This window comes from Aureococcus anophagefferens (genome assembly GCF_000186865.1).
Source record: "Aureococcus anophagefferens unplaced genomic scaffold AURANscaffold_7, whole genome shotgun sequence".
NCBI lineage: Eukaryota > Pelagophyceae > Pelagomonadales > Pelagomonadaceae > Aureococcus > Aureococcus anophagefferens.
The window spans coordinates 2,023,436-2,033,958 of record NW_008705567.1 but is presented as its reverse complement, the minus strand read 5'-3'; the positions used below and the strand labels follow the sequence as shown (position 1 = coordinate 2,033,958).

The 10,523-nt window shown below is 72.8% G+C and overlaps 2 protein-coding genes across 2 annotated transcripts; both read right to left on the bottom strand.

Moving 5' to 3' along the window:
* Positions 1–178: 178 nt before the first annotated feature.
* AURANDRAFT_25029 (hypothetical protein) lies at positions 179–1,258 on the bottom strand (the record flags this gene model as incomplete). The annotated part of the gene is made up of 1 exon (XM_009037962.1): positions 179–1,258. One exon carries the CDS (start codon positions 1,256–1,258, stop codon positions 179–181), a length of 1,080 nt encoding a protein of 359 aa, XP_009036210.1.
* A 1,992-nt stretch (positions 1,259–3,250) lies between these two features.
* AURANDRAFT_63703 (hypothetical protein) lies at positions 3,251–6,106 on the bottom strand (the record flags this gene model as incomplete). The annotated part of the gene is made up of 2 exons (XM_009037961.1): positions 3,251–3,530; positions 4,626–6,106. The coding sequence occupies 2 exons, from the start codon at positions 6,104–6,106 to the stop codon at positions 3,251–3,253; spliced, it is 1,761 nt and encodes a 586-aa protein (XP_009036209.1).
* Between the last annotated feature and the right edge of the window lie 4,417 nt (positions 6,107–10,523).

The window sequence follows — 10,523 nt, the reverse complement described above, 5'->3', positions numbered from 1 at the left end:
TTGAACTGCGATATTTGTGGGCCTGGCGGCGCGGGCTGACGCCCCAGGGGGACGCCGGCCGGGACGCGCCGGGCACCCCGAGCGGCGGGGGGACTCCGACGGCGAGGCCGGCCGCCGTTTCGCGACGCCGCGGTCCGGCGCACGACCGTCAGACAGACTCGGGCTCCCTCCCTGGAGATTACACGGTCTCGGCGTCGCCGAGCTTCTGGGCGGCGGCGACGCGGTCGGCCCAGCTCCGTATGGAGGGGACGAGGAGGCCGCCGAGGACGATCTGGATCGGGTGGTACATGAGGAGCGGCGCGCTGAGCATGGGGAGGTAGGGGTGGTCCGGGAAGACGATGCGGAGCACGGGGATGCCGAGCGTGAGCGACTTGTGGGACGCGCAGAAGACGGCGCAGATGACGTCGCCCGGCGGGAACGGCTTCTGCCAGAGCGCCGTCGACGTCGTCACGAAGAAGAGCGCGGCCATGAAGAGGCCCTGGAGCGCGACGACGACGACGGCCGTCGCGGCCATGGCGGCCCGGCTCTGGGCCTGCTTCCCCGCGGCGGCGCCGAAGGAGTCGCAGAACGTCGTGTAGATGATGAGGAGCAGCGTGCACTGGCCGACCTCCGAGAGCGGCGGCTTCGCGCGCTCGAGCCACGCCTCGAGCCGCGGCCGCGCGAGCTGGCCGCAGGCCAGGGGCACGAGCACGGTCACGAAGAGCTGGCGGAAGACGCGCAGCAGCGTCTCGTAGAACTCGCCCGCGGCGCCCGCGCTCTGCGCGGACCCGCCGCTCTCGACGGCGAGCACGAGCTCGATCGGCGTCACGAAGACGCCCAGGAGCGACCCGAAGGCGCTGTTGAAGATGGCCGCGGCCTCGTTGCCGCCGGCGGCCTTGGTCAGGATCACCGCCGACGACACGGGCGGCGGCATGCAGCTCACCGCGACGACGCCCTGCAGCAGCCACCGGTGGAACGACGCGGCCCGCAGCGTCGGCGCGACGATGAACGTCACGACGAGCGGCACGAGGCCCAGCGTGAAGCCCTGGATCAGCGCGTGGAGCGGCAGGTTCGCGACGGCGCCCGCGAGCTGCCGCGGCTTCAGCGCGACGCCGGAGAGGAAGAAGATGAGGAAGACAGCACCGTACTTCACCGTGACGTCCGGGTGGAGCGGCCCCGTCTTCGCGCCGATGGACGGGTCCACCTTGGCGGCGACGATGGCGCAGGCGACGCCGACGAGCATCCAGTTCTTCCGCAGGAAGCCCGGGCCCTTGGCCATGTCCTTGTCGCCGCCGGCCTCGAGCGACGCGAGGTCGTCGCTGAAGGACCCTTTCGCGGTTCTGCGGTTCATAAAAGATGTGCGCGGAGCTCCGTTCTATGCGCGTCCGCGCTCCGCGAGACGCGCGCGCGCGCTCCAAGCGAGGCCGTCGACCGAGGCTGCGTTGCCTCAAGATAGCGAGCTGCTCGTTGCCGTCAAGATCAGCGAACTCGCTGTGGCAATTGTGTCCCCGCCGCCGCCGGCGTCGCGCGCCTGCAGCGCGCCTTGCGCTGCGCCGACCACCACCAAACGCGACACCAACCACGACACCAACACAGGAGCCATGGGCGCATCCCGCAAGCGCCTCGCCGCCGCGCCGGCGGAGGTCGCCTGGCACGCGCACATCCCGCGGCGCGACGTCGTCATCGGCTGCGCGGGCCTCGCGGCGCTGCTCGCCGTCATCCCCGGCTGGAGCGAGCACAGCCTCAGCGTCAAGTGGAAGCTGGCGCACAGCAGCCGCGGCGGCCTCGGCAGCGCGCGGTGGCCGCGGACCGTCGCGCGGCCCGCGTTCGTCGGCGACGATCGCGTCGCGCTGCCGTGGCACGCGGACCGCGACGGCGCCGAGGCGCCGAGCGGCGTGAAGCTCTACGAGCGCCGGTCGGGCAAGCCCGCGCTCGCGCCCCTCGCGGAGCGGGCGCTCGGCGGCGCGCCGCTGCTCGCGCTCGCGGCGGGCGCCGTCCGCGGCGAGACCGTCGTAATAACCGTCGACGCGGCCGGCGCGTGCGCGTGCCTTGACGGCGCCACGCTGCGCGAACTCTGGTCGACGCAGCTCGACGCGGCCTGGTTCGACGACGCGCCCCTGCCGCCGTCCGTGGGTTTGGCGCTCGAGCCCGAGGCCGTCGTCGTCGCCGTCCACGGCTCCGACGGCCGGTCGCGGCTCGCGCGGCTCGCGGCGGGCCGGCGGGGCGCGCCGGCCTGGGCCGTGGCCTTTGCGCCCGAGCCCGACGGCGACCGCGGCGGGTCGCCGCCGCGGAGCTCCTGGGAGGCGGACGCGGACTTTTGGCGCGTCGCCGGCGAGCAGGCGTACCGCGCGCCCGGCGGCGACGCGCTCGAGGCGCTCGCGGCGGCGCACCTGCCCTTCTACTGGGGCGGCGCCGAGGACACGGCCGTGGGTCCGTCGCCGTCGAATGCGAGCCTCTACGTGTCCCGGGGCCCCTTCGGCCTCGACTTCTGGGACGCGGCGAGCGGCGCGCACGCCGCGCGCGCGCCGCTGCCCGCGCGCGCGCTCGTCGACGACGTCGACGGCGACGGCGCGGCGGACTCGATCGCCTGCGTCGACTTCGACAGCTCGCCGCCGCGGCACCGCAAGTCGGAGACGTCGGACGTCGCGGCCTGCGCGGCCGTCGGCGTCCGCGGCCTCGCGCCCGTCGAGCGGTTCTTCGAGGCGTCGCTCTGCCACGACCGCGGCGTCGAGCGCGACTCGGCGAAGCGGCGCCAGGACCGGAGCCGGTCCAGGTGGAAGCAGCGCCGCGTCCACAGCGCGCCGCCCCTGAAACTCGAGGGCCGCGACATGGTCTTCGCCGTGAGCCGCGGCGTGCTCACGCGCGTCGACGCCGCGGGCGACTACCGCTGGCAGACGCGCCACGGGCCGACGTGGGCGGACCACCGCAAGGGCGGCTACCTCGCGCCCCTGAGCCGCCGCGAGCTCATCCTCGTCGGCAGCGACGCCGTCGCGGTCTACGACTTGGACCACGGCGGACCGCTCGCGAGGCTCGAGCTGCCCGTGACCTGGGACGACGAGCAGGTCCAGCAGCGGCCCGTGCTCGACGGCGACGAGCAGTTGTTGCTCGTCGTGACCCAGTTCCACACCTTCGGCGTCGAGCTCAAGCGCAAGTTCTCCGTCGGCGCGGCGACGACGAAGCTCGCGGTCGGCGTCCTCGTCGCCATCGCCGTCTTTTTCGTGTTCCTGGCGGCGGGGGCCGTGTAAGGTTTTTACATGTTTTTTACTCGGGCCTAGACGAAGGCCGTGTTCACGAAGATGGGCGCCGCGCCGGGCGGGAGCGACGGCCGCCGGTCGCCGCCGGGCGCCGGCCGCGCGTTCTCCGGGTCGCTGAGCCAGCTCCGCCGGCGCACGGCGAGGCCCGGGTCGCTCGCGCTCCGCGCGACCCGCGGCGACGGCGCGCGCTCGCCGCCGTCGTCGTCGCCGTCGCCCCAGCTAAAGTCGCTCCCGGCGTCGTCGTCCTCCTCCTCCGCGAGGCTGCTCCGCGCCGCGGACGCCCGGCTCTCGCGGGTCCTCGGCGGCGGCGTCGACGGGCCGGGCGTCGCGGCCTCGGCGGGGAGTTGCGCGGTCGGCGCCGTGTCGGAGCTTCGCGCCGCGGCTCCGTCGGAGATTCGCGCCGCGGCGGCTCCGTCGTCCGGTTCGTCATCCTCGTCCTCCTCGTCCTCGTCGTCGTCGGCGTCGTGGAAGAAGTGCTCGGCCGTCGGCGATAGCGCCAGAGATGCCGCGCGGCGCTTCCGCGGCGTCGCCGCGAGGACCGGCGGCTGCGCCGGGAAGCCCGGCTCCCGCGGCACCGGCAGCGGCTTCGGCCACTCGCTCGATGCGGCCGGCGGCGTCGACGAGAGATCGACGGTCTCCAGCACCTCGCCATCGTCGTCTCTCCAGATTTCATCATCCTCGGCCATCACATCAGCATCGCATTCTCCATCGCGTGACGGCCATGCTCTCCCGAGGGGCTGCGTCTCCTTCAACGTCGGCCTGGCTCTCCAAAGTGCACCGACGCGATCGATCGAGCTTGAGCATGGTGAGAGCTCCGATTTTGGTCCTCGCGCTCGCGGTCCTCGCGAGCGCGTTGAACCTCGCAGCTCCCAAAAGCAACCTCGCAGCTCCCAAAAGCCATGCCGCAGCTCCCAAAAGCGTGAGCCGCCGCGACGTCGCCGCCGCCTTCGCCGCCCTCTCGACGGCGACGCTGCCGAGGCCTGCGCTCGCCGAGAGCGCGGCGCGGGCGCAGTGGAACGCGGCCCTCAAGGAGCTCGACGCCATCGTCAGCGACTTCGACGCCATCCAGGGCGGCGGCGACGGCATCCGGCGGCGGCTCGGCACGGTGGGCACGACGTCGCCGCTGTTCCAGATCGAGAAGGCGTGCCAGAAGCTGCTCGGCGAGGCCGAGGACCCCGCCGAGTTCGCGGACGCGCTCGAGGAGTTCATGCTCGGCGTGGGCCGCGTCGACGGCATGGCCTACAGCAGCAACTTCGCCGGCGGCAGCGGCAAGCCGAGCGAGAACAGCGCCGCGACGTACATCGCGCGATCCAAGAAGGAGCTCGTCGTCCTCAAGGGCACCGCGGCGAAGATGGACAAGGCCCTCGGTAAGTAGGATCACCCGTATATTACTCGGGGCTCGCCCGCTTCGACTTGGGCGCGTCGCCGAGGAGCACGTCGAGGCGCGTGAAGCGCGTCCGGCGCGCGACGGACGTCGCGAGCGCGGGCGTCGACCGGCAGCCGCGGAGGTCGAGCGTGCGGAGCTCGGGCGCCTTGAGGGCCGCGTTGAGGAGGCGCTCGACGTGGCGCATGGTGAGGGCGTTGCTCCCGAGGTCGAGCGCGCGGAGCGGCGCGGCGCCCGGGGACGCGAGCCACGCGGCGACGGCGTTGACGCCCGGCGACCGCGCCGCGCCGAGCGCGTTGCGCGAGAGGTCCAAGATCTCGAGGTAGGGCGACGCCGGCTCGGGCGCCGCGTCGGCGAAGGCGTTGCCCGCGAGCTTGAGGGCCATGAGGCCCGGCCAGGCGCCGGAGAGAGGCGCGGCGCTCGCGTCCGTGAGGCCGTTGTCGCCGACGTCGAGGCTCTCGAGCGCCGGGAGCGCCCGCAGGGCCGGCGCGAGCGCGATGAGCCCCGCGTCGCGGCACCGCGTGTCGCGCAGGTCCACCACGAGGAGGGCCGCCGCGCCGCGGAGGCCCTCGGCGAACGCGGCCGCGAGCGTCGGTCCGAACGCCGCGCCCGCGAGCTCGAGCGTCGCGAGGTTCGCGAGCGCCGCGCGCTTCGCGAGGGCCTTGGCGACGCGCCAGCTGCCGTGCACGTCCCGCGCGTCGAGCGCGGCGGCCGCGTCGACGTCGTCCGCCGTCCGGGCCCGGCGCGCCGCGGCCGCGCGGTCGCGCGCCGCGGCCGCCTTCGCGGTCGCCTTCGCGTCCTTCGGGTAGAGCAGCGCGTTGAGCGCCAGGTCGCCGGCGACGAGATCCAGGAGCTCCGCCGCGTCGTCCGGCGGCGGCGGCGGCGGCGCGCCGGGCGCCGCCGGCGGCTTGAGGAGCTTCTCGGCCGCGTGGGCGCGTCGCGCGAGGCTCTCGTAGGCCCGGGCTTTGTGCTGTGCGCGGCCCCCGAAGCACTCAAGCGCCGCGGCGCCGCGGAAGGCGCCGTCCACGGCGTCGCCCGCCGAGGCCAGCGCGCCGCGGTAGTCGCCGCCGCGCGCGAGCGCGCGCGCGCGCGCGAGCGCGATTTCCACTCTCTGCCGCGCGACCGCGGCCGCGGCGACGCGCGCGGCCTCGGCGGCGTCGTCGCGATCGCCGCCGTCGTCGTCGTCGGAGTCGTCGTCGATTATGGTGTTTTGTTTCACGCCGGAGCCGTAGTCGCGGTGCCGCGCGCGCAATCGCTTCTTCGTGACGACCTCGAGCACGCCGCGCGGCGGCGGCGCGAAGATCGTCTCGCGCGCGCGGTTCCGCCGGAAGTCCCAGCGCGAGAAGGTCACGTAGCCCCGGCTCGGCTCCACCGTGCCGTCCGTGTTGAGGACGATCGCCGACCGCTCCAGCAGGCCGAAGACCGACGGCACGTTGCCGAGCTGCGTCAGCGGCAGGTCGGGCTCGCCCCAGCGCTTCACGGACGCCATGGCCTCGTCCACGATGAACCCCGGCGCGACGATCATCTGCTTGCCGCCGAACATGGTCATGGCGTCCCGCGATTCTAATTTTCGCGGCTCGTGGTCCTCGAGCCCCTTGACGGTCTCGTCGACGTGCCAGACCCGCCCGCTGAAGACGGACGCCCCGGGCCCGACGCCGACGAGCACGGCGCCCTGGAAGTGGCGCCACTTGATGGACTCGTCGATGCTGAAGCGCGTGAAGAAGCCGTAGACCTCCCAGGCGCCCAGGCTCAGCTCCGCGGCCGTCGCGCCGGCGACGCCGCCGCCGATGAGGATGACGTGCGCGCGCTCGAGGAAGGCGAGGTGGTCGTCCTTCGCCGGGCCGAGGCCGCCGATGGGCACGCGCTTGAAGGCCGTGCACCCGATGGACTCCATGGCCGCTCTCACCTCGTCGCGCTCCGCGTCCAGACCTTTTTGCACGTCGACGGACGGCGTCTTCCCGAAGGCGCAGGCCGCGGGCTGGATGAGGCACGCGTTGAGCTCCTCGCCGTCGTCGAAGTCCGGCGGGATCTCGCAGGCGATGCGCATGGCCCAGGGCAGCCCGCAGGCCTCGTCGACGAGGCGCAGCGTCGACGCCTCGCTCACGGCGATGATGGCCTGGCAGGGCCGGTCCTCGACCTTCTGCGTGTTGCTCGCCTTCCACCGCTCGTACTCCTGCCACGTGCTCACCTCGTGCACGCCCTGCGGCTTGTCCAGCAGCGGGCGCTGGTAGTAGCCCATGGCTTTTCGTGGCTCCAGACGACGCTGCCCCGAGAGGGAGAGGCAACACTGGTGCATCTTTCCGGCTCCACTCTACCCCGCCGTGGGATCTGCTGCTACGTCGCGAGGTTGCTACGTGAGCTGCTCGTGTTCGCGTCGCGAACGTCATAGGCTGTGGTCTCCGACCGTCGCAGCTTAGAGATCGCGCCGACGTCACAGGCTGCGTCGCGAGGTCGCAGGCCGCTTGCCCGCCGACCGCCATGGACTTTGGCTTCTTCTGCCGCGAGGTGCAGGGCCAGTGCATCGTCGTCGGCGGCGGCTACGCCGGCCTCACCGTCGCGCGGGATTTGTCCGCCGCGGGCGTGACCGTGACGCTCGTCGACAACAAGGACTACTGGGACTACTGCATCGCGGCGCCGCGACTCGTCGTCGCGCCGGACGAGGCGGCGGACTACACGCCGCCCTACGCGAAGATCTGCGAGCACCTCGGCGTCTGCTTCGTCAAGGGCAAGGTCGCCGCCGTGCGCGACGGCGGCGTGACGTTAGAAGGCGGCGTTTCCCTCGAGGCGCAGGCCGTCGTCGTCGCCGTGGGCAAGGGCTACGGATCCGTCTGGAAGGGCGACGAGGAAACGGCCGAGGCGCGCGCCGCGGCCTACGCGTCCGTCGCGGGCGAGATCGAGCGGGCGGCGAGCGTCGTCGTCGCCGGCGCGGGGCTCGTCGGCTGCGAGGTCGCGGGAGAGATCCGCTCGAAATTCCCGGAGAAGAAGGTGACGCTCGTCGGCGCGACGGCCGGCGGCTCGCAGAAGCTGCGGGACGCGACGGACGGCGCGCTCGCGGAGCTCGGCGTGACGCGCGTCGCCGGGCGCTGCGCGCGGGACGCGGCCGGCGCGGTCACGGCGGGGGACGAGGTCCTGGAGTGCGACTGCTACCTGGACTGCACGGGCACGACGCACCGCGCCGCGGCGCTCGTCGCCGACGAGTTCCCGGACGCCGCGGGCCCCGCGGGCGGCGTCGTCACGGAGGGCACGCTCGCCGTCAAGGGCGCCTACTCCGTCTTCGCCGTCGGCGAGTGCGTCGAAACGCCGAAGAACCGCTTCGTGCCGCCGTCCGGCGTGCAGCACGCGGAGGCGACGGCGGCGACGGTCGTCGCGAACGTCACTCGCTGCGTCCTCGCGGGCAAGGCCGCGTCCGTGAACCACGCCTGGGCAGCGGCGCCCGTCCTCGTGCCCTGCGTCTCGAGCTTCGGCCCGGACTGGGCCGTGGCGGACTTCGGCGGGCCGTACATGACCGCGAAGGCCGAGGGCTTCATCGGCAAGAAGGCCAAGTGCGGCAGCTTCTTCATGTTCAAGCTCGGCCCGGACTTCGGCAAGGGTAACACGTGGTAGGTCGATGGAGTCTGAGCCGAGCCGCGGCGCGCTGGTAGGGCGCGTGTCGATCGCGTCTTAGCCCAGCCGCGGCGCGCCGGCGCGCTCATAGGGTACGTTTCGATCGCGTCTTAGCCTAGCCGCGGCGCGCCAACGCGCGGTCCCCGGCGGCCGCCGCGCCCGAGACGTCGCCGCCGGACGACGCGAGGTCGACGAGGGGCACGTCCGCGTAGCTGTTGACGACCCTATGCATGAAGTCGAGGCGCCCCTCGAAGGCGCCCTTGACGTCGATGAGCTCCTCGCCCTCGCGGAGGCGCGCCGACGGCCCGCGGCCGAGGACCGGCGGTCGCTTGCTGAGGAAGAGCCGGGCGGTGCGCGCGATGGGCCGCCGAAAGACGACGGCGACGCCGCCCAAGAGCACCAGCGGCGCGACCGCGGGGGCCGCGCGCACGACGGCCGCGGCGATCAGAACACTCGCCGAGGCGATGTCCGCGTCGCGCTTTCGCAGCACTTGCGGCCCGCGGCGTCTAGCCGCTTTCGAGAGCGTCCGCTGCGGCGGCAGGACGTCGGCGAGCGTCGGTATGATCTGCTCGAAGGAAGGCGCGGCCGTGCGCCGAAGCGGCGAGGTCGTTGAACGTTGTAACGTCCTCGAATTCATCGGCGTGACGAGCGCGTAGCTGTTCCGAGCGAGGACGAGGACGAGGAGCAGGCGGAGGCGCGTGGAAGGCATGATTGCGTGTTTTGCGTGTCTCGTACGTTGCGAGAACGCTCTCAGACTTTTTTGCGTCGCGTCGACGCGCTTCAGAGTCGGTGCGCCGGCCGGGAATGCCTCGGCTCGGCCAACTTCAGCTGGTTCAAGCTGTGAACGATGCCGCAGGCGGGCGGGGCTGCCTTCGCGCAATATTGCAATGGCCGCCATGTCCGCCATGTCGAGCGCGACGGCCAACGAGCTGCTGAAGGACGGCAAGCCGGAGGAGGCGCTCGCGACGCTCCGGGAGGCGCTCGAGAAGCAGCAGGACGCGGCGCCTCGCGCCAGGTCCACCCTCCTGGCCAACGCGGGCCTCTGCCTCGAGCAATTGGGCCGCCTCGACGAGGCCGTCGCGTCCCTGGAGGCGGCCCTGGAAGCCGACGACACCAACGAGGCCGCCACACGAATTCTGCGGCAGTTGAAAGCCTCCCAGCTGCTCGCGCTCGCGGTCAAGGCCGCGGAGGCGAGCAGGTTCTCGGAAGCGCTGGGCCTCTTCGAGGCCGCAGGCGCCGCGGACGACGCCGACGACGCCTGGCGCTACAACGCGGCGGTCATGCTCAACAAGCTAGGCCGCTACGGCGAGGCTCTCGCGCACGTCGAAGCCTTCCGCGCGGGCGGCGACGAGGACCGGTCGTCGCTCGCGCTCTTCGGCGAGCTCCTGTGCAAGGCCGGCCGCTGGGCCGACGCGCGCGCCGCGCTCGCCGAGGCCGTCGCCGCGGGCCTGGACCTGCCGACGAGCCTCTACTACAACTACGGCGTCGCGTGCCTCAAGTGCGAGGACCTCGCCGCCGCGCGCGCGGCCTTCGAGGAGCTCATCGCGTACGCGCCGAACTACGGCCTGGCGTACGACGCGCTCGCGACGATCGACGCGCGCGAGGGCGCCGCGGCCTGCCAGCGCGGCGACTTTGGCGCCGCGATCCCGCTGCTCTCCGCCGCCGCGGGGCGCACGCCCAAGGGTTCCACGCAGCGTCCCGCATCCGCGACGAATTTTTGGGGGTGGGAAAACGATGAAACATCGTTACCGACGTGCTTGGTAGGCACGACGCTCTACAACCTCGGGCTCGCCCTGCTCAAGGAGCGGCGCGCGCCCGAGGCCGAGCGGACCTTCGCGCGGCTCGAGGAGTCGGAGCCGGACCACGCGCGCGGGGGCCGCGTCCGAGGTCGCACCGACGTCGTTCCAACGCCCCCCCCGCGCCGCAGGCACGCCGCGTCCGCGCGCGCCGCGGCCAAGGCCATGGTCGAGTCCGGCGACTACGTCGCCGGCGACGGCGGCGGCGGCTCCGCGGCGCCGGGCTTCGCGCCGAAGCGGCGCATCTACGAGCTCGCGGCGGAGAAGGGCGCGGGCGCGCGCCGGCGCCCTTCGAGCGACGTCTGTTCCGGGAACGCGATTGGTTTCGAGAGAAACCGAGAGCCGCGACGAAACAAACGTCGGTTCCGGGAACGCGATTGGTTTCGAGAGAAACGGAGAGCCGCGACGAAACAATGTCGGTTCCGGGAACGGGATTGGTTTCGAGAGAAACCAAGAGCTGCGACGAAACAACGTCGGTTCCGGGAACGCGATTGGTTTCGAGAGAAA